The sequence below is a fragment of the Xenopus laevis genome, chromosome 6L, assembly GCF_017654675.1.
Source record: "Xenopus laevis strain J_2021 chromosome 6L, Xenopus_laevis_v10.1, whole genome shotgun sequence".
Taxonomy (NCBI): Eukaryota; Metazoa; Chordata; class Amphibia; order Anura; family Pipidae; genus Xenopus; species Xenopus laevis.
Genome location: NC_054381.1, coordinates 32,778,909 through 32,805,912, shown reverse-complemented (window position 1 = coordinate 32,805,912; position 27,004 = coordinate 32,778,909). Strand labels below are relative to the sequence as shown.

The 27,004-nt window shown below is 37.4% G+C and overlaps 1 protein-coding gene across 3 annotated transcripts in view; it reads right to left on the bottom strand.

The window, feature by feature from the left end:
* The window catches only part of col1a2.L (collagen type I alpha 2 L homeolog), a 37,863-nt gene extending 11,093 nt beyond the window's left edge, over nucleotides 1–26,770 (bottom strand). Inside the window, exons 1-37 of one of the 3 annotated variants that reach the window (XM_018266288.2) lie at nucleotides 26,578–26,770; nucleotides 24,025–24,035; nucleotides 23,375–23,383; nucleotides 21,890–21,925; nucleotides 20,565–20,648; nucleotides 19,752–19,805; nucleotides 18,238–18,282; nucleotides 18,056–18,109; nucleotides 17,914–17,967; nucleotides 17,427–17,480; nucleotides 16,355–16,408; nucleotides 15,493–15,546; nucleotides 14,507–14,551; nucleotides 14,029–14,082; nucleotides 13,711–13,755; nucleotides 13,379–13,432; nucleotides 12,231–12,329; nucleotides 12,102–12,146; nucleotides 11,913–12,011; nucleotides 11,673–11,726; nucleotides 11,472–11,579; nucleotides 10,353–10,406; nucleotides 10,164–10,262; nucleotides 9,418–9,471; nucleotides 8,731–8,829; nucleotides 7,987–8,040; nucleotides 7,140–7,193; nucleotides 6,984–7,037; nucleotides 6,774–6,827; nucleotides 5,721–5,765; nucleotides 4,096–4,194; nucleotides 3,650–3,757; nucleotides 3,142–3,195; nucleotides 2,030–2,083; nucleotides 1,669–1,722; nucleotides 1,519–1,572; nucleotides 1,299–1,406 (exon numbers count right to left, since the gene is read on the bottom strand). In XM_018266288.2, coding sequence (XP_018121777.1) covers nucleotides 1,299–1,406; nucleotides 1,519–1,572; nucleotides 1,669–1,722; nucleotides 2,030–2,083; nucleotides 3,142–3,195; nucleotides 3,650–3,757; nucleotides 4,096–4,194; nucleotides 5,721–5,765; nucleotides 6,774–6,827; nucleotides 6,984–7,037; nucleotides 7,140–7,193; nucleotides 7,987–8,040; nucleotides 8,731–8,829; nucleotides 9,418–9,471; nucleotides 10,164–10,262; nucleotides 10,353–10,406; nucleotides 11,472–11,579; nucleotides 11,673–11,726; nucleotides 11,913–12,011; nucleotides 12,102–12,146; nucleotides 12,231–12,329; nucleotides 13,379–13,432; nucleotides 13,711–13,755; nucleotides 14,029–14,082; nucleotides 14,507–14,551; nucleotides 15,493–15,546; nucleotides 16,355–16,408; nucleotides 17,427–17,480; nucleotides 17,914–17,967; nucleotides 18,056–18,109; nucleotides 18,238–18,282; nucleotides 19,752–19,805; nucleotides 20,565–20,648; nucleotides 21,890–21,925; nucleotides 23,375–23,383; nucleotides 24,025–24,035; nucleotides 26,578–26,647 — 2,280 coding nt within the window. In that variant the 5' untranslated portion in view covers nucleotides 26,648–26,770. 3 annotated transcript variants of the gene reach the window in all.
* Between the last annotated feature and the right edge of the window lie 234 nt (nucleotides 26,771–27,004).

The window sequence follows — 27,004 nt, the reverse complement described above, 5'->3', positions numbered from 1 at the left end:
TACAACCAGATAACATTTTTTAGTTGAATGGGAAGGCTTTACATGTAAAAAAATGCTAAATAAAATAGACCAACTGAAAAGTTGCTTAGAACATGCTATCATTTAATTTTTAGGTGAACTTTCCTTCTAACCATTCATACATGTAGTTCAAATGATAAAGTGTGTCTAATCATATCCTGCCTTAGTGCAAGCAGATGTCCAGTAGGCAAATATTAAAGTGTATCCAAGCAAATTCTGATTCTAGTAGGCACATTTATAAAAGGTGTGAGTTTTGTTAAACACCTTTAAATTCGAATATACTTGAAATTTGATTGGGGGTTATTTCATTAAAAAAAAACCCCGAATATCTAAAACTCACACAAATTTTACCGACTCGAAAACTTGAACTCGACTAATCTTGATTCGAGTTTTTTCTCCAAAAAAAACTTGAATGTCTGGATGACTACTAGGGGCAGATTTATCAAAGGTCGAGGTGAATTTTTGAATGAAAAAAATTCGAATTTCAAACTATTTTTTGTGTACTTCGACTAGGGAATAGTCCAAATTCGAATTTGAAAAAACTTTGAAAAGTACTGTCTCTTTTAAACTTCGACTTCGACCATTCGCCACCTAAAAGCTGCCGAATACGGACCTATTTGTTTGAAATGGACCTATTCAACCAAAAAAAAACCTTCAACTTAATTTTGGTTGGTCTTTTTGACCAATTTCGAAATTTTTTCAATTCGAAATTCGACCCTTGATAAATATGCCTCTTAATGTCCAAATTGGTCCCTGGACCTCTCCCATTGACTTATACATGAACTTGGCAGGTTTCAGGTGGTTTCAGGTGGTGAATAGTCAAATTTGAGTTTGAAATTTTAATTAAAACTCAAATCAAGTTTGGATAATTCACAATTCGAGTTTGAGAGTTTTGACCATAAAAAAAGATTTGAATTAGAATATGCAGTTCGACCCTTAATAAATCTGCCCCTTACAGAGGCTTGGAATAAAGTGTTCATAATGTAATGTTCTGGTAGGAAATCCTTACTAGATGTAACCGATTACTGCAAAAAAGCAGTAATAGTGCTTTTCTATGAATACAGAGATTTACTCTGTTTCTGTGTATGCAGGCTTTAAGTTAAACCAAATGTTGCCCAGAAATGGCATGGGGCCAAACCCAGAAAACAAAGGATTTAATACTAAATGTGGCTTGTCCATCAAGGGCTGAACTCCTTGTTGCAACGCAAATTTCTAACCAAGCATAGATCCCTATGTTCTGTGGTAATTCTTCCATTTTCGGTATTGGTAGTGTTACTTACTGCAGGTCCGTGAGAGCCAACTGCACCAAGAGCGCCAGGAGAACCACCTTCACCCTTTGGTCCTTTTGGTCCTCTTTCTCCCTTGACACCAGTGTGACCAGCTGCACCCTATTGGGTAACAAGTACAGCATTAAAGTGATACTGACACTTATAATCTTATAATCACATAATAGATTGGATTCAGCAAACTATATTGCCTGTTTCACTGTCAGTTACTTACAGGAGGACCAGCAAAACCAGTAGTACCAGCTGGACCAGCCTCACCACGTTCACCCTTAAAAAAAAGAAAGAGGAATTAGCATAATGTACAAGATTATTATTTATGTCCACATTGCTAAATGCTTTTGCTGTTAATTACAGTATTACTTACAGGAGTTCCACGAGGACCGGCAATACCAGCAGGTCCAGCAGGGCCAGATTCACCCTAAAATAGAAAACAGACAATATTTAGACAAATATATTGCAGGCAGGGATGCTGAATACAAAGGTCTTATTAACAGAGGGATAAGACTGATACATGTTGTTGGTATGATTTAAAAACATTACATTAAAGGAGCTAACTTGGCAGATGTCATAACAAAAATCTGTTGTTTATTGTGCTATATTCCAATTTATACCATAATAAATAAATGGATTATAGCAGCAATAACTTTTCTGGTTCATATTGCCTTCATTTCATGTTGTGGTTACTGTCCATCAAGTAGTAGGGTGTAAATGTATTTTATCATTACCCGATCACCAGCAGCACCAGCAGGACCAGGAGCACCGGAAGCACCAGCAGGACCCTAAGGAATAACAAAAAATAGAATATGGATTTTAGCCACAGAACAATAACAAACTACAATTAAATCAACAATGTCAGACTAAAAGACTCATCGTTTATTATATTTTAGAGAAATAGCTCTTTTCATTTGCCCAAGTCACTGTCATTTGCTGACCCCAAACACTAAAAGGGTAATTTACATACTCAGGAGTAGAGTAGACAGTAGAAATGATAAACTGCATCTAGTCATTTTCTGTCTTAGTGCGTGCAAATATCCAGTGGGCAAATATAAACAAACTCTGACTTTAACAGAGACTTGGAAAAAAATGTTCAACGAGGATTAAGTTCTACCAGGAGACCCCTACTAGATGTATCTTCCCGCTACAGTGATGCAAAAAAGAAGAGAATAATTTTACCTTAAAGTCATCAGATGCTTGTTTTTTACCCACACGCAGCACCCCCCCCCCAAAATACCACAATAATTGTGGCTGCAGTTGTGCCCTATGTGTCAAAATGGACAGTACTGTGTTTTCATCCTATTCACTGGGAGTAAGTCTAGTACAGCTATCAACACAATCGGCTGTGGGTTCCCTGGTGCTACTGCCAGATACAGGGTGACTCCAGGGTTCCCCAGTGTCAATAAGTGCAGTTGCACACGATTCATATGAAGAGGCAGGACCCATTGGCCAACATATAGAAGTGCAGAAGCATGTGCCGAATCAATAAATGGCTTGACACCAATGTGTGCTCTTCACTGGTTCATTTTACAGCACCACACTTAGGCATGTGTTCATAAATGGGTGCATAGAAATATTGGATGGAATGAATTTAATAGCCAAAATAATAATATATAAAAACAATTATATAATACAACAGAGATGCTGTCATATTTTTGTTTTCCAGTTTATAAATCTCAAATAATTACGCAACGGATTGGATTTTGTGTGTCTTGGTTTAGCAAAGTAGAGCCTGATATCATATTTTCTTATATCATATTTTCTTATACCAAAAAAGAAAAAGAAAAAAAAGATTACATATAACATTGGAATGGGGATAATCTCAATAATGCAGTGTACTTACACGGGAACCATCTCTTCCTTGGTTACCATATTCTCCAGCATGGCCAGCGTCACCCTACAGAAAAAGATTACATATTATATTTACCATATCTATCTATCTATCTATCTATCTATCTATCTATCTATCTATCTGTCTGTCTGTCTGTCCCTTGTCTGGTTTTCTAGCTCTTTTCATGCCTGAAAGATTAATTGTGTCTAAATAAAATATGACCTGTAAATTTATGGAATAAGCATGCAAAGCGTAACTAATAAAATGTTAGCATCCTTAAATTTAGGTTGATTTGATGCAAATTAAAGTCTGAAACAAAGGAATATATTAAAGATCAGAAACGTATGTTAATTTGCACCTCACAAATGTTTATTATGTGTTAACAGTCCAAATATGATATGTGTAGTAACCTTTAGGAATAACACAGCAGAACACTGAATAATATATGTCTATGGCTTATACTATACTATGGGGCACATTAACCATATTTGTTTTAATACATAATGGTCATTGTTGGTACCTTCTCTCCCTTTGATCCAGGAACACCAGCTGCACCTCTCTCTCCTGGGATTCCACCAGGGCCAGATGGTCCAAGAGCACCATTTAATCCAGCTACACCGGGTTCTCCCTAGAACATCACAGCAAAGCCCAATCAGTTCTCTACTAGACAGAAACATTATATTGCACAAACTACAGATGTATGACCCATGCAGCCAAAACTTTTAACTACAAATACAGGTATGGGATCCCTTCTCTGGAAAACCCCATGCCCCATGTATTCCAAATAATATCTCCTAAACCTGTATAACTCAGGTAATAATGGGAATTTATTATTAACAAAATGAAGCAAGTGTCAGGAAAGGGTCTGAACAAAAATCCTGCAGCATTTTAAGTGGAAGCTACAGAAGCTTGAAATTGCATTTGTGTATTTATATAATACAGATTTTGCAAAGAACACAACCATACCTTGGCTCCATCAGTTCCAGGTGCACCAGTTGGGCCTCGGGGTCCAAGAGGTCCAAATGGACCTGCAGCACCACTCTCTCCAGGAGTACCACGTTCACCCTAGGTTTTTTTTAAAGAACAATTAAAAGTTAAATCAAAGAATATTTAATCAGAAGTTAGAGAATAAAATGGCATCAGAGGGCCCTGCTCACAAGAGCTTACAATCAATATATACTGATATGTGCAAATAATATTAATCTATGGTTCTGTTTTCACAGCACATAACACATCCATGTTATAACCTAGAATTACAAATAGTACGGATGTCAATTTAAGGCAAGACTGATAAACTACAATATGCATAGGATAAATACACATTTTAAATGATTGCTTTATAGTTTATTATCATAAAATACAGTACATCATTTTGTTTGTTGGAAGGTCTCAGCCAACAGGTTTTACATAGCCTGACCTCTCAGCTTTTATTAAATGGGAATGCAATCCAATTAAGTGAGATTCATACAACAGTACTTTCTGTTTCTATTTCTACCTCCGAGCCTAATCAATTTGATGAGCTAGAATTCCAGAGAAGCCATAGATAGGCTTTTAGTATATGCTATTTTCATTGCTTGGTAGTCCGTTGGCATCCCCCGCAGCCTTCACTCTCAATATTCTTGATATAATGTGTCCGTTTTAGTATGGCACACAGTTCTGAAATTTCTAGGATAAATTTTATAATAAATCTGTATGGAATATTGTGGGCATTTGGCGTCAAGCATACTCCACATATTAAAAAATGTTTCTCTCTGGGGCTAACTTACAATAGTAAGAACAATGTGCAAAGTACAGAAGTGGACCCAAATATGTGTTGTTTACCCACAAAGCAGCATTATTTTCCAGAATTCCAGTCTGATTGTAGCTAAAAAATAAGTGCCATATCCAATTTTTTAAAATGGATACTAATTGGCTTCCACATTGGTCAATCCTTAGTGTTTTGCTGGTGTCAGTATGGGTATGAAGGTATGAATTGCATTAATTACAGGGTTCCCTTGCCTTGGGTCCATAGACTCTTTGCATACCAGTTGCAATTGCAATTTAATTGCAAGGGAAAATATAGAGGAATGTGGACAGATATAAATGACTTTGTGAATAGGGTTATAATGGATGTTGTTTGAGGGCAATCTTAAGCCTTTGCATTTGTGCTAGTAAATGAGCCCAACATATTTGATAAATCAGTGCATGGTCTTTAATATCTAGAAAAGTACTGCCCAAATATTTGGGCCTGTTATAAGTTAAATCATATGTGATTGGCCACATTTATTCATCAATTAATGTCAAACAACTTTATGAGCTTATGGGCACTGAGGATCATAAAAAATCCATCATATAAAATCCATCTGGCCTGTGGGAATCCAACAGAGATGGACAATGTTGGCTGGACAATGTTGGCCAGAGATGTTGGCTATTAGAAGGTGCTGGGAATTGCATAGAAACAGTTAATGAGTGGCAGGTTGGAGATCTGTGCTTCATTATATTTCTTTGCTATTATTTACAAAAGTAGATCTGTAAGCTGTACCAATCTGTGTTTCACATATCTGTGTGCAAGTTACTATAACCTGTGTTTTCCACAAATGATTTATACTCACTCTTGTGCCAGCTGGGCCAGCAGGACCAAAGTCACCAGGAGCACCCTAAGAAATGAAGAGAAAGTCTGCTTATGAGCTCAGTGACAAGTATTTCCTAATAGCAAATGAAACAGAACTGTTCTAATTTCTAATGTTTCCCTTACATTTTCTAAACAATGCGACTACAGAGGGAAGTGGGTGGTATATTGATTGTTTTTTTTAATATTTATATCATTTTTCCATATTAAACAAGATATAAACATTATGTTCATGATTCAATAAAGTAATAATAAATGCAGAATATGTATTTATCTGTTATATCAAGGGTGATTTTGAGTTAAGGTAGGGTGATGGGTTAGAGAAGTATAGGTTCCCTATTGTACTTAGATTTAGGCATAGAAATCATAGTCCTAAGAAATTTTTTTAATGAACCATACATCTGTTAACCACAAAATAATTGGGAGCCAAACTTTTCTTCCAGCTTCCTAGGTCCAGTGTATCTCAACAGTATCTCAACAGTGTTAAAGGAAGTTATTTTTGAAGTGTAAGTGGGGGGGCAAAAATAGTGATAGGCGTCATTGCCTTTCGCAGTGTCAGCTAAATATATATTTATTTCAAGTGGGGCTAGGAGCTGCTACCCTGCTCATAGATAATTAAAAGATAACCAATGTCAGAGGATTACAAAAAGTCCTCTGCGCTCAACCCATTATCAATATCCTTAAGATATAATGGATTGAGCTCAGAGTCTCACTGCACCTCCGCTTAATGGTTTAAAAATTATTGGTGAGCACAGCTTTCCCTTGTTTGTTACAATTTGAGAGAATGGCATGGCTTAATCCAGTTGAGGAAACATATTGAAACCAGGGTTCTCCCAGGAATCTAGTTTTAATTGACATGCCTAAATTAATGCATTTTTCGTTTTAAATTGAGCATAGGGACTTGGGAATTATTTAACAGGGGCTATGATTAAATCTCAGTAGTACTCCTACAGGTTGATATGCCACTTTTCTTTCAAACATACATATCTAAAGCTTCTCTGCTCTTAAGGCTATGCCTGTGGTGGGTATAACTTACTCTTTCTCCGGGTTTGCCAAGTTCTCCAGCAGCACCACCGGGGCCTGGAAGACCCTATACATGAGAACAAATGAAATGAAAGAGGATTTAGATTATTTTTCTCTCATATATGTATGGGTGACATTTTTGCACCAAGATACAAGCTTAAACAATATATAGACAAATCTTTGTTTGAACAAATATATATATTTGCATAGAGTGCATTGTTACCTGGAAGCCTGGGGCACCAGCAGGACCTTGTTCACCTTTGTCTCCATTATTGCCCTGCAGATTAAAAGCAGGAGTTAAATAAGAACATTAGTCAGAAATATTGCCGGCTAGCTTCACACTAAAATAATTTAAATTAAAAAAGGAGACTCTACTTACAACAATTCCTGGGGGTCCTTGAGCTCCATTGTTACCATCGGGTCCAGGGGCTCCCTAAATAGATTCAACATAGAACATTTAAATGATGTTGTTGGTCCTTAAAAATTAAACATTATGTTGCAGAACAAGTTATTGTCCTAAATAATAGCACATTTGCCATATTTACAGGTTTAGAAGACAGCAGTTCTACAAAACTAGAATAAGCAGTATTGTAGTAATAGGTGCAAAATTTGTTGCTCCGCAACAACCACTCAGAAGGTAGCATTTACTATTGGTTATTTAAAGCAAACATCTGAATGGCTGCTACTTACTAGCAAAATTGTGCTTCTTCTTAAATTAACCTTAGTGTATGTAAACTAAATAAATATGTTAACAAAGAATAAACTAATGTGACACTGCATTAAAAGTCAATAGCAAAATGGAAAGACATACAAAATCAATACGACTTTTTATGAATTGCCATTGCTTTTAATATTATATTATGGGATGGGATTAGAGATCTCCTACCTGCAAATCAATTCAACAAACCTATGGCTGTCAAAAAGTTCAAGTTTGCTAAATCTTCTATTTTCTGAAACGTTTGGACATCCCATGCCAGGGGCCTTTCTGAACCCCATCCCACATAATGTGGGCAACTCAATTTTGTGCACTAGAAGAGCCAATTTTCTATTGTCTCTTAAAGCAACCACGGGTATCTTTGGGCCAGTTTTGTAAAAGTGCTGCCTGAGCCCAGGTTCTCACCTTGTATCATGGCAGGAGTGGCACTGCCTGTGACATAAATACTAAAAATAGCCATGAATTACACCTTGTACATACAATAGCACATTATGTTTTGTATTATACATACTCTGTTTCCAGCAGGACCTTGGTTTCCCTTATCTCCATTCTTTCCAGGCTCACCCTGAAAAGATAAAGTGAATCATATGTTTTGTTTACTACCAATGTAACACCAGTAATTGAATTAAGCAATTATCAGCTGCCTTGACTAAAAAAGATATGGATAGGATTTTAGCAGTGCCTTCCCCAGTTCCTGATATCCTAGGGGTGGCCATTTTTTCTCCAAAATTTTCAGGACTACATGGCACTGCAGTAAGTAGGCTCCCTAAAGCTCTTCTTAGGCAAAAAAGCTAACATTAGGATACTGGGTCCAGGCGATGGCTTTGCAGACATAGTCAGTATCCTATTAAATTAATATTGCTGATATGCTGATCTGTATATATATATATATATATATATATATATATATAGATATATATATATTTATTTTTTGAAAGGGACCCAGAATGTGAAGTTTTCTCTTCTCATTGATCCTGCCATGACGAAAACAGTGGGTTTCAGACCAGATCTCAAAGAACTCTGGCCTTACTATTCTGTTATCAATAAAGAAGGAAAGGAGACTTAACCATTAGATACCCATTCCTATTTAAAAAATAAAGTCTAAACAAATTAAATCAATATTTCTAAATCCAAAAAAAAAGTTTATTAAATATTATACATTGTTTGCAGAGACAAATGCAAATTAATTTTATTTTTATATTTGTGTCCTTAGTTAGTATATCATTGCAAATAAACAAATGGTCTTAACACTTACAGATGGACCTTTGGGACCAGGGAATCCAATGCTACCGGGTTCACCTCTTGGGCCAGATGGACCAGCAGGACCACTACGACCCTCAATACCTTGAGGACCCTTAAGAAAGAATAAAGATTTTTAGCTACCATTTTCTTTTACAGTCCATATCTTATCTTGGGTCTAATTTGGGCATGTTGATTAAATTGCTACTTTGTAGCACATTTAATATAACACAATAATTTAAATTGAAATAAGTTTAATTTTAGGTCTAAAAATGTTTAGAACATTACAAAGGACATTTATACAAAAAGTGTTACACTAGATTACACACTGCTGTAGAAAATCACAAGTATTACTGCAGCTTTTTAGTCATGAATATAAATTGTGTTTATTGTAACTTTACTGACAATATGTTAGAAATGATTAGGATGGGTATGTGCATTAACACCACACTTTTAAAGTAAAATAGGTATAGTATAGGGATAATATTTCCAAAGTATGTACCAAATAATGGAATAACTATACAGAAGGCAGGGGAACATCATCCTAATCTATGTTATTAGTAATGAAATAGCTGCTATCATTTTCTATTCTTCCATGTATGAGTGCCCTGGGGCACCTCCTAAGTTCCCTAATATGCCAGAATTGTATATATGTCTATACAATATGTGTTTTTATGTAATATTTGTAGAATGTTGAACTTACAGCAAGACCTTCCTTGCCAGCAGGACCAGGGCTGCCAGATAAACCAGGAAGCCCCTATAGTAGAGATAAACAAAACAAAAACATATATATAATTTGCATATTTCAGGTTTCAATTCATGGCAGAACTTAATACGTCATCCACTGCTACATATATAAGAATTCCACAATGACACTGCAAATACATCCCCTCCCTTTGTCAATATTTGAATTTCCTTAAGGTTTCTCTTGAGAACTCCCTATACATACCTGCTCTGAATGAAAAACCAACCTCCTTCATTACCTTTGTTGCCACTTCCTGAACTGTTCCCACTTCAAGAACAACTTATTTTGCACAGGTGCAATACTTAACCCCATAGTATAGATGATGTTAAATATTTATATAAAAAATGTAGAATGAGGTTCGTCTTTTTTTATTCCACAATAGTTTGCAGCTACTGCCTGACACTGGGCTCTATATTACAGTCTGTACAGAATTGCTCTACAGATAAAGACAAATCTAAGAAACAAATATATACGTTCTGCTAGTTGATAAATGTTAAACACATTGGTTCAGCTAACTAGGCACTTTCTCTGTTTCAGTGTGAACACAATTTCTCTTATCTTTGGTGCATCTCTTCACTTCTAACATTTTGATGATCATTTTGCCGTTTTCCATGACATTAACTGATGTAAGCAGTGACTAAATGGACTAGTGAATTTACTTAATAGTGTTCTAAAGGTTTACATTTGCATAACATTGAACTTACTCTTGCACCAAGAAGACCAGGCTCTCCAGGGCGTCCAGCATCACCATTTGGACCTCTTGTACCAGGAGGACCAGAAGCACCACGGCTACCAGGAGCACCCTGGCAAGAATAACAATGACATTTTAAAACAGATGAAAGAATAGTCAAGTTAGGTAACATCCACCAATGACTTAAGTACAAATCACTTACCATTCCACCAGCTCTACCGTCAGGGCCTGGCAGACCACGAGTTCCAGGAACACCCTAAAATGAATAAACAGAACTATGTCAATATTCACAAAGATGACATAACAGAGTACATTTAGGGTCTCACATTATTTTTGTTCTTGGTGTGTCTGTATGTTACATGCTATACACTATGGCACAATGCTTTTGGAAAATGGTGATAAACTACCAGGGCCGCCAGAACCTTGCCTCAGACGACATGGAGCAGCCTCCGGTAATTTTAAGAGCAGAATTTTCATTTTTTAACACGGAAATTTGGCTCTGCTAGTGCAGTGAGCATAATAGCGCTCACTGCACTAGCAATGTGGCCCGCCCCTGGACCCACTCCAACACTAAGGGGGTTATTTATTAAATTCTGAATGCCAAAAAACAGAAAAAATTGTTTTTTTACTATAAAATTCAAATTTTTAGTGAAAAAAACCACAAATTTTTCTGGAATTATTATACATCGAGGATGGAAAAAGTCAGAATCCGAAAATCCAGCATTTCAGAACTGCCAAGGTTGCATATAAATCAATGGGAGAAACCCGAAGATATCTTGATCCCTGCTGGGCTTTGTTTAATAGATTTTGTGGTTTTCAGGCAAAAATCAGAGTTTTTGGGTGGAAAAGTTTTTTAATGATTTTTTGGGGTTTTTTCCCTGAACAGAAAATGTATTGATAAACAAGGGGAAAAACCTGTGCGGATTTGGTTGGAGTATTTTTCAAAAAATATTGAGATAAATTCAGACTTTGATAAATGGGCCTCTAAAAGTTGAAAGCATGGAACGGGAGGGGGGGGGGCGGCTTTGGGGCTGCTGCCTGAAACACTGCTGTAAACTACAACATACATAGATATAACCCGAACCTTTCTTCCAGTTAGAAAGGTGTAATTTTTAGATACTATATTTTGCCATGGCACTGACTCAAGGCAAAGATCTGTCAATAAAAACGTAGTGAAATACTTGGTGCACTCGTAATGTATGACTGGCATTTTGGGCTAACTGTCTCCTTACTAATTGATATATATATAATGATTTCTGCCTTGCATTGTCCTGCATTTGACACCTGTTCTGAACTAATAATGAGACTGTGGAGAACATACTCTAATTCCAGCATTGCCAGCAGGCCCAGATGATCCAGCTTCTCCGTTGGGACCTCTCTTGCCTTCTTCTCCAGATGGACCAGCAGGACCAGAGGGACCAGAAGAACCCTTTGTAAAAAAGAATGCATATTAAGCTACATGCCTACACCGCAAACCAAAAACAACCATACAGCAGGTAAGAGTTTGGTAAAAATGACTTACAGGTTCGCCCTTGGCACCAGTGTCTCCTTTTCCACCAGAAACACCAGGATCACCCTGCACCAAGAACACAATTATTAAGATCACCACAAAATCATCAAATTATTTGGTTTGCCTTTGTATCCCATTAAAATTTTAATCAAAAAGAAAATTGAGTTGATAAAAAAACCCTGTTAACTCTCCTAGTGCCTATATTTCTGAGTCAGTATTCTTTAAATATAAAACCATATCAAGTTTGCTTACAGAAAGTCCTCTAGCTCCAGCTGGACCAGAAGGTCCTGGGGGACCGGGGATTCCACGTGCACCAGGCAAACCAGGAGCACCAGCTACACCAGGGAGACCCTGTAGAGACAGATCAACATAATTGTTTTGCCTCTCTTCCATAAATGACTTTGGTCAAAAAAACCTCATTTGTCAGATTTTGATACGTACAGCTGCACCTTTAGCACCGTTGACTCCATTAGCACCAGGGTTACCCTAATCAATATAAAACAAGGTTGCGTTAGTAAGAATTTGTAGGCAAATTATTTCCAAAACAGATAAAAGAATGTATCTACTCACAGCAGGTCCAACAGGCCCAAGAGAACCAGGTGGACCTGGTTCACCTCTAGGACCAGCAGCACCAGTGGGACCACTGTTTCCTGCAGATCCAATTTCACCCTGTAATAATAGAGGAGAATTATAGATTGCTAAGAATGAAACACTGCCTAAAATGCAAACAGAATTACTATTTCTACAGTAATTACTAGCTGTAGCCAATAACCCCATTTTAAGGAGAACATCTTTTAGATCTAGCACGGTAAATGTTTTTAGTTTTCAAGCAGAATAGACTAGTACATATCAGGTCAAAAACATGTTTCAGTGAAAGGGCTATCGGTTAGAAACACCTATTTTTAAAACATGTCCCCTGTCAAGTGCACATACTGACAGCCACATTGCAAATCCATAGTAACGGTTAGTCCTTTTAAATATGAGTATAATAAATCAGATCCTGACATTGCAAATGACCATCATAGCAAGGGCAAAAGTACTGATATATGAAACAAAATTAGAAACTGATTACTTGAAAGCCACAAGTAGAGGCTGCAAAGCCGGATATCATAATAGAGCAATGAAGCTGCACACCATTTCCTAATAATCAATCCCATATGGGGTCCACTAATAACTGTCCACTACTTGCTAAATAGGTAACATTAGTTACGGCTCCACAGGGTCACCCACATTATTTGCTCATTTACATATCTGACAATAATATTATTGCCCCTCAATATCTAACCTATCCAAAATTTAGGAGCACTATATAAATGATGTGTGTGGCATATGTGGCTAACACCTAAAATAACGTCATTATTATTTAACACCACTCTTTATAGCATTGTTATTTTACACCACTCTAAACCCGGTGTAAGCAATGGGGGAATGGGAAAAATTCAGGCAGCTAATTTCTGTTGTGAAAAATGGTATAAAATATGTTTAAAAACAGTGGCATATTAAGTGAGCATCTTTTTTAAAGAAAATTTGAGATTGGGCTAATGGGTTAAGTATATAATATTTCTTCTCAGTTTTAAAACATAGGCAGTAGATATTAACTGCTGATTTAGTCCTTCACATCAGCCCATATTAGTATATGGGATCATAATAATCACTTCCAGGTCTCATCAAGATTGTTCAGGAAATAAACAAGAGATAAGGCGTACTGTTTAACTTACCTTTGCACCAGGAGCACCAGGAAGACCGGGAGCTCCGGCAGAACCAATAGGACCCTAAAAAAATACAATATGTAAAATGTTAAGGATTATGTAGACATTTCTATTACAACAATACAACAATTCTATTTTTAGCAATGTGTTTGCTGTACGATTTATTTTAACAATCAAGTCATGTTATTATGATTCAGTATTTGTGCCGCTGAACCACTTCATACAAATTTCCAGTTTGCTTAGAGAATTTATTTGCTGTAATTAGTCAGCTACCATGATGAACACAACAATATTCTAGATTTTCTTGATTTGGGAAGAGGAAAAGGCAAACGTTTACTTACAGCTGGGCCGGTGGGGCCTCCACTGCCATCGCTTCCACGGGAACCCTAAGGATACACAAAATGGATGCTATAAATAGAGAATATGCTTAATGTCCCATGATGCAAATCCTTCTATATAGAAATCTCATTCTGCGCATATTTCAGTTTCTTGTTGCATGACAGATAATGAGAAGTAATCCATAATTACAGGCTCTTCTGTTTTAAAGTCTTTCTTTTGAATATGGATACACCTCTGTTTGTTGCATTTTTTACCATGGTACATTTTTAAGTGGTAAAAATATATGGTTTGTATTTCAGTGTTGTGGGAAATGCACTTACAGCTGGGCCAGGAGGTCCACCACGCCCTCTTTCACCTGGGAGACCACGTGCACCCTAAAAATAGAGAATAAAATTGAGAAACCAGCTATTAGGCCTTAGAAGAAAAAAAAATCTTAATTTATAAATCAAATATCAGAACTGGCTATTGCATATACATAATATTTACTCTTTTTCCATACTTTATTCACCTCCTGTTTTTTCTAATTTTTGAGCTGCCTTTCTAAACCCTATTATATCACATGTCCATAGATGAGTTCAACTCTCCTGCTTCTCTTTATCGTCTCCCTCCATCTTCTATATAATGTCTGCTAGGACCCTTCAGTTGTAGCTACTTTATTTGCAATTCAGTTAAGGGATTGTACCCTTCCTGAACAGAAAATGTTGTACAATAGCTTTCCCAAACATCTCCTTTATGAATATGCCACCCTGTATGTACATATCCATACTGGTTATGCGAATATCAGAAATAAGTACTTACAGCCTGACCGGGGGATCCGTTTTCACCATTAGCACCAGTTTCTCCCTATAAATGTAAAAAAGATTAAATGTATTAATGTTAGATAACACATTTCATATAGTTTATGGAATATTGTTATTTTCGGATTTTATTACTGACTTTCTAATTGTTTTATATGAAGCATATCACTTCTATGATACACTTGTATATCTATTAGTTTTGGATTGGTTCATCCAATGTTGAACTGAGTTAAAATAATTGCGGCAAAAATCCACACAGGATATTACAGTGCCTGGCCCTGCAGTTTCTGATTAAGAAAACCCTGACAATATTATAATATTAGTAACTCTGTTCTGTTAGTTAATTATATTTCATTGTGTTGATATAAGATACACGGGCATTTGATTTTTCAATGCTTTTACAATGCTTTAGAGGAAGCTGCATGCTGTTGGAACTTCTAGGCTGGTAAAAGCCAAATTTCAAATATTAGCTGATTTGACAGGAATTAAATAAGAGACAGACAGGCTGACTGAAACAGCACAGTGGTCTGTCAAAACTGCACTGAGGTGCCACACATGCCTGGCCAAGTATCATTTAATCTTTATTTCAACGTTGAAGTGGGGGTTATCTTCTAGAAAAGAAGAACCCTATGATAGTGCAATGAGACTGTATCTTCCAAACTCAAAAACACTATTAATGTCTGTAATCTTATGACCCTCCATCTGATCTAATTGGTTAGTAATATAGAGTGGTAGGTTACACCTCCAAGCACTTATGTCCAGGTATTTATATATAAGAGTAAGTGGGGCATGCAGAAATGCTTGATAACGTCTGTTCCACAGTGAAATGTGAATCACAGGGACACAGATAGGCATTAAGCATCCCTCTGCTGGCTGAAATATGCCAATGAAAAATTGTTAACAGTGCCTTTGCCTATATTATTCTCTGCCTATGCAATTGAGAAATGTTTCGGGTAATGGATAAGGATATCTGGATTAGATATTTACCTTGACACCTGCAACACCTGGGGCTCCCTTCTGACCATCCAGACCATTGTGACCCTAAACAAGAAAAAACAAGAGAAAAATTAAAATAATATATTCACATAGCTCAGAAACTTCTATTAGAAAATGGTCATGTCTCATACTCTGTTCTGTTTCTGTTATTGCTACATCAATGTAATTGGAACACAAAGGGGCCTCATAGAAAACCCAGAGGACATACTGGGGAAAACTTGCTGTGATTTGTTGGGAATGTGTAGTTACACCTTTGTGGCAGAAAGAAACTTGTATAATACTCTAAACAACTTTCATAGTCTGCAGACATTGAGTGTTTTGCAATAGCTAAATGGGGCTTGGACCTTTTTCTGAAATGCCATGAGCTTTTACTAGGACCACTGGCACTTGAATTTTTCACATGTTATATATTAATAAAGTTTTACATCAGGGGTATCTATACTGTATGTTAGATTAAGTATCAATGTAAAAGGGCTCATAATCTAAAACATACATTTAATACATATCTTCTGCATTAGTGCAGGAACCCTGGTCTAGTGAGGCATCTTGCATTAGCCTTTCATGCAACCATCCAGCACTAACCATCGGACAGCATGCCTGGATACGAACAAATGGCTCTCATGAGAGCATGTCTGGATCCAAGCAAGCTGCCAGACAAAAGCAAAAATCTTTGGCTCATATAATAGCATTCCTTTATCCAAGCAATATGGTTTATATGACAACATGCCCAAATCCAAAATAGTTAATTAATTTCACATGGTAATGTTGTTCTGCTCTAGATCTTGAGGGCTTTCCAAGCATACATCTACAGGATTAGATTTTTGACAGTTTTGGTAATATTTATAAAATTTACCCTAATTCCTTTAAATCCAGGGAGACCAGGAGTTCCAGGAAAACCACGTGCACCCTGAAAGGCAATATATACATTATACATATAATGTCATAATACATTAAAGTCAGAAACAGGTTGACCTAAGTGCTTGGTGTATTATGCATTTTTTTAATGAATGGTATATTCAAATAGTAATTTTATGTGACCTAGTAAATATGGCTCCATTTTTTTTTTATTTGGGCTGGCATATCTGGGAATATTTTAAGTGTGGCCAGTGGGACTTTCAACTTCATCCTCCCTTCTCATTAGTAATTTATAAATCAGTCTATGGTTTATAGCACATGAGGCATGTTCTCTGCTGAAGTGTTGGCGCCCCAGCCGTCTCAGATTGTTTTAAAAAGGAAATGCATGACAACACTAGTACTAGTGCTTTTTAACCCAAAAATACCATAGTAAGTTTTTTCTTTTGGTTCAAATGTGCCAGTATTGGTTCTGTCAGATGTTTCAGATTCCAGTAAAATTGAAGGGGCAGATGCGGGTGCTTCTCTGATGAGAAGAAAGGACCCAAGTGCCATGAGCCTTATAATAATAGCACTGATGGATTTGTCTTTTTCAATAAGCATCCCTGCCTTTTGTCTAATGCCAGCTATCTGACTGGAATAGCTTTGCAAAGGGTTCCTAAATTAATTTTAATTATCTGCCCCTACGAATACACAGAACTGAGACATGCAAGTTAGGAGGCCACAACAGTGCCCTGCACCTACTGTCTGCTATATAGCAGACTGTAAGGACATGCATGTATATACATTATGTATGCCTATTTTTTTGGCTGGCCCAGGTCTGCCCTTCACCTCACACCATTTAGTACCAGGTGCAGCCACTTCCCAGGTAGAAGTGCTATCTGTATTAACACTAAGGTGAGCTCTCTTGCTCTTCAGCCTGGGAACTTCTGCTTACTGGACATCATAAAGAGACACTTATATCTGAAGTCCCAAAATACAGTATATGGAAAATGCACTGAATTGTTTGGACAAATTCTTATTGTATAAAAGGTGCATTTTTAAATTATTACTAAAGGGGCACATCTACTTACTTGAGTTCCAACAGTTCCTCTCTCACCGGGTCTTCCAGATTTGCCAGGGTGACCCTAAAAATAAATAAAACAAAGGTTTTTATTTATTCACATACTAGGTCAAAAAAACTATACTATTTTGCAGTAGGCTACATAATAAACCTTGGGGTGATGCAAAAAACTGACTTTGCGGTCCAACTTGTTGAGTGTAATGTATAATATCATACAGGGGTGTCAAGGGGTTCATGATAAGCCTGGGGACATGAAAATGTCTTCAAGGGCCACTTGTAGCACATGGAATAGGGGATAAGGAATGTGATGTTTTCTTATGCTGTATATAATTTACCATGTTACCGGGCCCAACAACAAAATATTTTTGTTTTTCACGCTGCTCCCACTCAACAGGTGCTGATTACAGTGTTAGGCCCTTATATGTCTCCTGGAAACCTAAAGCCACACATTCATACCCTAAAAACCTATAAAACATTGTTATTTTGCACCAGCTTACATCTTCACCGGATTTTCCAGGGGGACCAGTTGGACCTTTAGATCCTACAGGACCCTGTGGAGACAGAAATATGATGTTAATAATATGATATTTTATAAGCACCCAAAATGTCACTGTCATAACACAGTTTTACATGACTTACAGGTTGGCCAGGTTCACCAGGTTCACCGGCATGTCCTTGGAAGCCTTGAGCACCCTAAAAGAGGCATAAGGTACACATCAGTCTTGTATGAAGATTAAAGGCCAGGCTGTAACATCCACTCACTGAAAAGCTTAATACACATCATATAACAGCGCTCAAGTAAATGCTTGATTAATACTCACAGGGGATCCGGGTGCTCCAGGGGGTCCTCTTGGTCCCATTAAACCCTGCAAAATAAATTAAATGCTGCATTATAAAAACGGCATCATTGAAAGACATATAAGTGTAAAGCAAGGGCTGAAAACTGTAACAATGTACATCAAACTCCATAAATTGTATCACTCTGCAGTTTTGAACACATTCTCCTTTCTTCTCCTAAGCAGTAGTTCTATGATTACATACTACCTCAATCTGAATATATGATATATATTCTGTGTGGTGTGTTTTTGGTGAAGTTTGGTAGCGGTCAGTATTGTAGAGATGAATGAAGGTAGTACACTATTTTTTAGAGAACATTTGATCATTAAATCTCTACTGTCAGTAAATGTTTGATTATACTTGCAGATACATTTATTTGTAATCTGTCTATGCCTTACGGGCATCAGAGAACAATAATGACTAAGCAATGATTTTATTCTAAATTCTACATATAGAATAGTATAGGGCTCTCTATCATAAGAAGGGCATACAACTAGGAACCAAACAGTACTGAATTTCTGATTAATTATAGTGCATTGTGGAATAAAACATGGCAATTTGCACAAGTTTTTTTTACACTTTGCATTTGCTTTATTATTGGGGTCTTCTATCCCTTAATGACCATTAAAGCAAATGAAATGTGTGTCCATTAGAGGAATGACAAGAGGCCAAAACTGAGGACAAGTTAGGACAAGGTCTGGAAGATCTTGCTAGTTAGATATTCCAAATGTTCAGGTCAACTATACAGAGATTTGGAGTGAACACATATAACAATATACATTATGGTTGTTTTGTATTGAAGTTATAGCCTTGGATATTATGCTGCATATGAATTATTTGTCTGTTAGCCTACAATATGTATTATGTGTATGTTGTTTTCACAAATAATAATTCTCTGTTGGATACTTTCAGTATGGGATATGATTTTAGAAAGGAGCTTTGCATCATATGTGCTTATCAACAAATGGTGTACTTCCTGTGAGAGCTGGAGATAAGCTAAGCATGACCACACATTCAGATCCCTGTGTGATTCAGATCAGATGGCCAGTGAACTAAAACAAAGTATAGGATTATAATGGAATCTGGGTGCTGGCCTGGTGTCTATAGCAGGCATTCAGCCCAGAACATATATATCTAATAGGATCACACAACATGTGTTTCAAATGAATAGATTAGGCCCTTACACATAAAGCAACGGTTAGCTAGTTTGGTTGCAAACATTCAACTTGACCAAGGAACTTAATAAAGAAATGGTGCACTGTGGGCAGTAGTCTCCTTTTCTCACCACAGGTTGTCTGCACAGCTGGAGTAATAGCTATAAGATAGACATGGCTTTGTCATTTATGATCACAGACTAAATTGTGTGCCACAATGCTGATTTGCCAGCCAAGCCTAGGATTTCAGCTATGTATGAATACAATAATATGTGTATGTGATGTTCACGGTATAATAAAAAACATTATATAATCTATAACATGAATGTCAAAATGTAACCTACAGCAGGGCCAGGTTCTCCGCCAGATTTGGATGAGTCATACTGAGCAGCAAAGTTCTACAAAGACAAAATCAGTGACATTAATGGCAGAATCAGACTTGTTCTAAAACATAAAATGTGTCTTCCCAAATTCGCAGGGTTATTATATTTTTTTTTTTTTTAACTCCCCCTTACCCTTTCCATTGAGTATAGCTTAATGAGTGAAATAATTTAAAAGAGAAACTGCTTTTTTGTTCAGATACACATAAAGAATATTTCCATGAAAAATTTACAGGGAAAGGCTCATAATTTGGATTGGCAAATAGACACTAATGGGCCCAGTTACTAAGGATTGGTGTCCCATTAACTTTCACTACATAACACTGTATGTAATGCTCATTAATTTTTTAGGACCTATTAATTCAATGGGGTGTTCGAGTTCAATGTCAGGGGGTTTAAGAAGTATGTCCTAGATCTCAGACTAATCACATATCTTGTAATATGTGAATTAGAGAGAACCTTTGGCCATGTTAAAGGGGACAAGATAGAGCTCAAGTAGTAATGCAGACTGAAAACTGAATAGAGATATTTTTAATTAGCAGAGAATAATAGGTAACTTGCTGTGCCTTGGTGCAGTGACTGGACCAGAACTAGTCATAGATTTGGGAAAAGAACATGGTGTGGGGTGTCAAAATGTATGATTATGATACACCTGAGAAACCATGCTTGAATGTTGCCTTGGCTATATACCAGATTTACCAGGCTTTTTATTGTCTACATGCAATTTATTCCAATGGCTGGAATCTTATATATAGTATAAAAATAAGAATTTCTTACTCCGCCAAGGCCGGGGGGGCCGGGGGGTCCGGGTAAGCCTGGTTCTCCATCAATGCCGTCTCTACCTGGAGGACCTGCTGGTCCCTGGATTTAAAATGATAATCTTTTATTAATGGAATTTGCATCCTCCTTACCGACCTGGATTAAGACGCATCATTATGTGTGTCTATGGCCTTGTACAGAGCCACTATTTTCTTGATATTTAACTCAATTAAACCTTTGGTTACCAAGATCTACAGAATGTTCCATATAGAATAAAGAGGCACATTCAATACAATGAAACAAACCCTGTCCCCTAATTAATTTCCAGGTTTCCCCATTGGCATCAGTGGTGATTCCCAGTTGAAATTGTTTCATCAGATGGAATCTGGCAAAAATATATTACCCACCATATACAGATGGAGCCATTTGCTGGTCATTGCAATTCAATATAACTAGCCATCCATGTTCATTTTAAATACCATGACAATGGGCACAAGGCAAGTTTTATGCGGGAAGCTTGGAGGAACTGCCAGATATACAGTACATATATTTAAGCAGTGCCAGTAAATATTGACCCTTGGAGGAATAATACAGGTATGGGACCTGTAATCCAGAATGCTCGGAACCTGGGGTTTTCTGGATAACAGATCTTGTCCCGTAATTTTAATCCTGATACTTTGTCTACTAAAAAAACTAAACTAAATGTAAACTTAAATATACCCAATAGGCTGGTTTTGCTGCCAATAAGGATTAATTATATTTTAGTTGGGATCAAGTACATGGTACTGTTTTATTATTGCAGAGAAAAAGGAAATCATTTTTAAAAATTTGGATTAATTGGATAAAATTGAGTCTACTGGAGATGACTTTCCGTATGTCGGAGCTTTCTGGATAACGGGTTTCCAAATAACGGATCCCATACCGGTATGTCCAACGAGAACTAATGATTGCGTGAGTAAAACAAAGTCTCTGTTGACCGATTTGGCCAACAAATCACATAGACCACCAGTGGAAAAGTTTAATTTTATTTCACAATTCTCCATTTACAAATGACAACTTTGCAGAAAAAAAAAACTATAATTATAAAACAAAAAAAAATATACATATTTAATAAATGGTTGGTTACAGGCTTATTAGACAGAACAAATTAAATTTTCCATAAAAAAAAGCCTCTAAACGAGGCAATATGTTATTTTATTTGGTAAAGAATGTACACATAAAAAAGAAATAAAATAATAACAAGTAAAAGAATGAATGTAATTATGTGTATAACGTGTAACTGGTGTTTACTGACAGTTTTCCTATTGCCGTAGCAGTGAGGATAAAAGAGCAGCATTGCTTACCCTGTCTCCCTGTGGGCCTTTGTCTCCTCTGGGCCCCTGTGGGGAAGTAACACACTTACTCGCTGTTCATACCAAGAATGCAGACATTACAATAACAGCCAAGCACTTCTAGCTCCCGCCTCCTGCCTTTGTAAGTCCCCAATCTACAGACAGCTTTTGGCTATAGAGGGATGCTGGGATCTGTAGTTCAATAACTGGGTCTCCCTGTATCCCTGTATGCATTGGAAGCTGCTACATCACCAAGCACATGCAGTTGTCCTGTATTATCCCAGTAACAATGCCTATATATATAGAGACATTCAACCTGGGGCCCTCCAGCTGCTACTGAATCACAACTCACCTACAGTCAAATGCTATATCCCTAGCTCAGTTTACCTAATGTTGTCTTTGTTTCAGCTAGTCTTCACTCTCCCTTAGCAAGTCACATCTAGAGTTGACTCTCGCTTTGCATGTCTTGTCTAACATTGTTCTCTTAACTTATTTAGAGTTGCCTTTCTCTTTACTAGACTTGTCTCTCTCTCTCTCTTGGCTTAGATCTACTCCAGCATTATGAACAACAGGTCTTCATATGTAACCAAATAGATTTGGAGATACTCTTTGGTGGATATACTAATCCATTTCCATAGGGTTTCTCCCTGTGATGATCCTGTGACCCTCCAGCTGGTGTAGAATTAGAAATCAGCCATGAAGGGTAATGTTAGTTGTGGTTCCAAACAGATAGAAAACTACAAGTGCGACCTACTTGAATTTGCTAGTACTATGTAAGAAGTAGAATCTTAGACAAGCTTGGGCCCTCCAGATGTTGCAGAACTACAATCAAAAATTCCTCAATGGATAAAGGCTACTGGAAGCTGTAGTTCTGTAATATATGTAGGGCCACAGGTATAAACCTTGCCCTGTATTATCAATAACATATATGGAAGACATGCCACCAGAAGAGGCAGGGGTGCTTGGTATATTCCTAGTACAGGTTGAAGAAATCTACATGTGTATAGCATAAAACATGAGAATATCTTCTCTTATAAGAAGGTACACAGTGCATGCCTTGCAATTGAGAAGGGCTGCTTTTAGCCCCAGTATGATTCTTTTGCTCTGTAGCTAAACAGGCAGCCTTAAAGCAGCTCCTAGTACATGAGTTACCCCTGACGGGTACTGGTGACATTACACCATGGCAAACTCCATGTCTTGTAATATTTCCCTGCTTAGCATTCCTATTCCTACCATACATACTAACTAGAGAGGAATCAACATTCCTTTGCATAGAATGGAAACTTCCAACCTTCAGTATTAGAGATTCCCAGCCCTCCGGTTATTGCTGAACTACAGCTCAGCGACATCTAGAGGTCTGAGTAATCTATATTACTCTGTGATGTGCATATTGCTACCACTACCACCCACCACCCTAAAAAGTCCACTAGTACACATTAGTAATCAGATTCCAGCATGCACGCTTTAGTACAGAACACAAACACAAGAAGTTCTTACCCTCTGAACCTATGGAACAGAAACACAAAGAAAAAAAAAATCTAAAATTAATAAATTCCACAGACATTGCTCTGTACTGACACATGGTTTCCATTACATAACACAGGCATTGCATTGCATCTATTGCTTAATGTCTCTGCAAGCAGATTTTTCCAAGAATGTCTATCTTATCATTCCAAAGTGAGCAATCTGGAAACCCATTCAATGGGAAGAAATACATATATATATATATATATATATATATATATATATATATATATATATATATATATATCAGTGTCCTCAATTTCAGGAATAAAATCCATTTCGGCCGATCGGGATTTATCCAGCCCTGAGATTATCCATAGGCAGTAATAATCCACATTTCCCTTATTTTCTCATAGTACAGTCCACTCTGTGCTGAACAGAACTTGGTTCCCAGATTTCCCATCAGGAATATGTGACTTTGCCATGTTGACCCCCTTATGAGGGAAGCCCCACATGGAAAGCCGGCCCACTCAGGAAGTCTGGGTGGGCTCATGCCGCATGGAGTCTGCTAACAGGATAAGTCCTTACAATAACACACTCATTCAGTTACACTAGGTAAATAAACGCAATTGCAGGAAAGCGGGCCAGGCAAAGTGGGTAAAAAAGAATGAAAATATACTGACCTCATTTACAGCTGGAGAGGAGGAAGCCACAAAAATAGGAAGAAGAAGAAAAAAAAAGAAATAAAATGAGTATATGATCCCCAAATTAAAATATAAATGTAATCATTCCGTGATCATGATATTTATATTAAAGGCTAAAATGTTATTTTGCTATGGTTATATTCCTCAGATCTGTACTGTAGTCTGTCCTGGCTTCCACTGTGCACTACAACTCCCAGCATTCTTTAAAGGACACTTGCTGTTAGTCTATATTGGTTCAACAGCAACAAAGACATTGGATATTGTAAGCAGCGTAACCCCTGGGCTGCCCGAAACTCAGCAACATGTTGCTGGATTATGTAGCCAATACACCTTGCTAGAACCAATCAGAAGTTTGCTTTTATTAGCCTAGCATCACTGGGCTGACCACAGCTAATAGGTGATTGGTTTCTATGAGTTACTATGAAAATCACAAAAACATTCCGCACTGCAAAATATTACAATTATAATTATAACATGATTAAAATATACTAAGCCCACAGTCTACAGCCTGACGCGTTACTGCCTTAATGCAAACTGTACTTGCACTTATCAGTGATTATTGCTGTTCTATTTGCACTACATAAATTCATTGATATATTTAATAATGCAGTGGGCTTTAAATAAGAATCTGCCAGCAACCAGAAGGAATGAATACCCTTTTATGGGACCTGTACTTAAATGGAGTAGTGAAATTACACTACTTTAATTTCCACTACAATAATTAATCACAAAAAATCAAAAAGTGGCATCATTTGTACAAATGTTTCTAATGGCAAACGGAAACTTATTATTAAAGAGGTTGTTCACCTTCCAAACACTTTTTTTTTAGTTCAGTTGTTTTCAGATTGTTCCCCAGAAATAAAGACTTTTTTCAATTACTTCCCATTATTTATTTTTTACTGTTTTTCCAAAATGTAAGTTTAAAGTTGAATGTTCCTGTCTCTGGTGTTTGAATCTGGCAGCTCAGTAATTCAGGTGCAGACTCTGAACTGTTACAATTTGGCAACATGTAGTTGATACATTTCTCAGCAGCATCTCTGGAGTATTTGCCACTATTGTATCAATTCTGTAATGAAACCCAGAGATTCTGCTCAGCAGGGACAAAGACAAGAAATGTATCCACTAAATGTATCAGTTAAGAACAGTTTACAGGGTCGGCGACTCCCTTTGCCAGAGCTGCTTTAGAAGGGGAAAAATGACACTTTACAATTCAAAATTAGAAAAACGGTGACACATAGAAAATAGAAAGTAATTAGAAAAAGTCGTTATTTCTGGTGATCTATTTGAAAACAACTAGTTATTTGTAGGTGAACAACCCCCTTTAAGGAAAACTCAATGTTATTATGAGATTTGGCCACCAGTGGGCGCAGCCAATCTCCATGGTCATTGCAACGCTAGCCCACCTGGCAGTTTAGCAGGGGGTAAAGATATGTCTGGCAAAATGCCCATTAAGAGCTACAGCATTGGGTTGTCCCTGTACATTGTCATTTAAAGACACTCTAAGTATAATGTAAATTTCTGTATATTACATAGTGGGTGAGACTGGACACAGACCTCTATAAAAGAGGACATAAGCCTCTATAAAAGAACAAGGCAGAAAATTGGGGGGGGAGTAGCAGAGGTCCCATCTAATGGCACAGATATGATAACTTAACACTGACAGTTAAGTTATGTTAAGTTGAAAAACATTTCAAAAACATATTATATATTATAAATATAGTGATTTAAGTTAAGTTAAGTTGAAAAACATTTGGAATCCATGGGGGTTATATATTATAAATATAGTAATTTAATAGAAAAATCATTCTGGGCTGTTAGCTTTTCTACCCAGCAGCCTCTCTAAACATCTCTACTACTTTTTTTCTCTCTCTCTCTGCCAATCATTTCTGTTTTTCCTTGTATCTTGTTTGTATTTTGCAGGGATATGTAAAAAAAAAACACACGAATCAAGGCCATCCATGTACGTGTGTTATTATAGAAAAAGAAGTCTCAGTGGAGTCATTTGATCAAACATCCGATATTAAAAAAAGAAAAGCCACTCTGATGTGTCCATATATGGAACAAGAAGCATCAGCGCAAGGTCCCAGTGCAGTGTCGTGTAAGAGACACAAGAGGGCGCCCGCTCTATGGCTTGAGGCAGAGACAATGCAAGTGCAACGCCCTGACTTCCAAGAGGAGCCAAGTACCAAAAACTTTTGTTCTGTGCATCCCTGGGGTTTGACATCAATAACGTCCCAGCTGCATCTCCCACTGCCCTGAGCTGACACCCTACTGCCCAAACTAGGGCCATACACCCACCTACTCCCCTACCCACTAATGGGTTTTATTAGCTAATGTTGGACTATAACTCCCAGAAAACACTGGTGGGAGGTGCAGCTGGACACCCAGACAGCACTTTAGCGAGTAATTATTTGGGATACATTATTGTATAGGCAACATACATTAATACATACATATACATACATACATAAATATACATACATTAATACATACATATACATACATACATACATACATACAGCGGGCACTTACATTGGCATGTTGCTAGGTATAGGGTGACTGCGAGTAGCAGCACAGTCCGCATATCCACAAAGCTGAGCATGGCTAGCGGCTAGTCATGCAGACTCCTTGTGGTTCTTAAGGCTTGCGCTGTGCTTTCATACACTTCTTAACGGGTAATTCCAAACTTCAGCAAACCCGCCGCCCGCGACTCTAATCGCATGAAACAGTCTGCACCCATTTATTCGGCAGGAGGTTCCCTCTGCAGCGAGTCATCGGGAGCCTCCCAGCCAATGGCAGAGCGCATTCGCCCGCAGCTCCGCCCACCCGCACCCTTGGCGGGAGGTCTTGTTCTCCCCATCTCCTCAGCTTGATGCTGGCAGGACAAGGGAAGTGATGACGAAGCGCTGTTGTTAAATTAGTTCCATTCTTCTGAAGACGTGGACACCAGTCAAAAAAA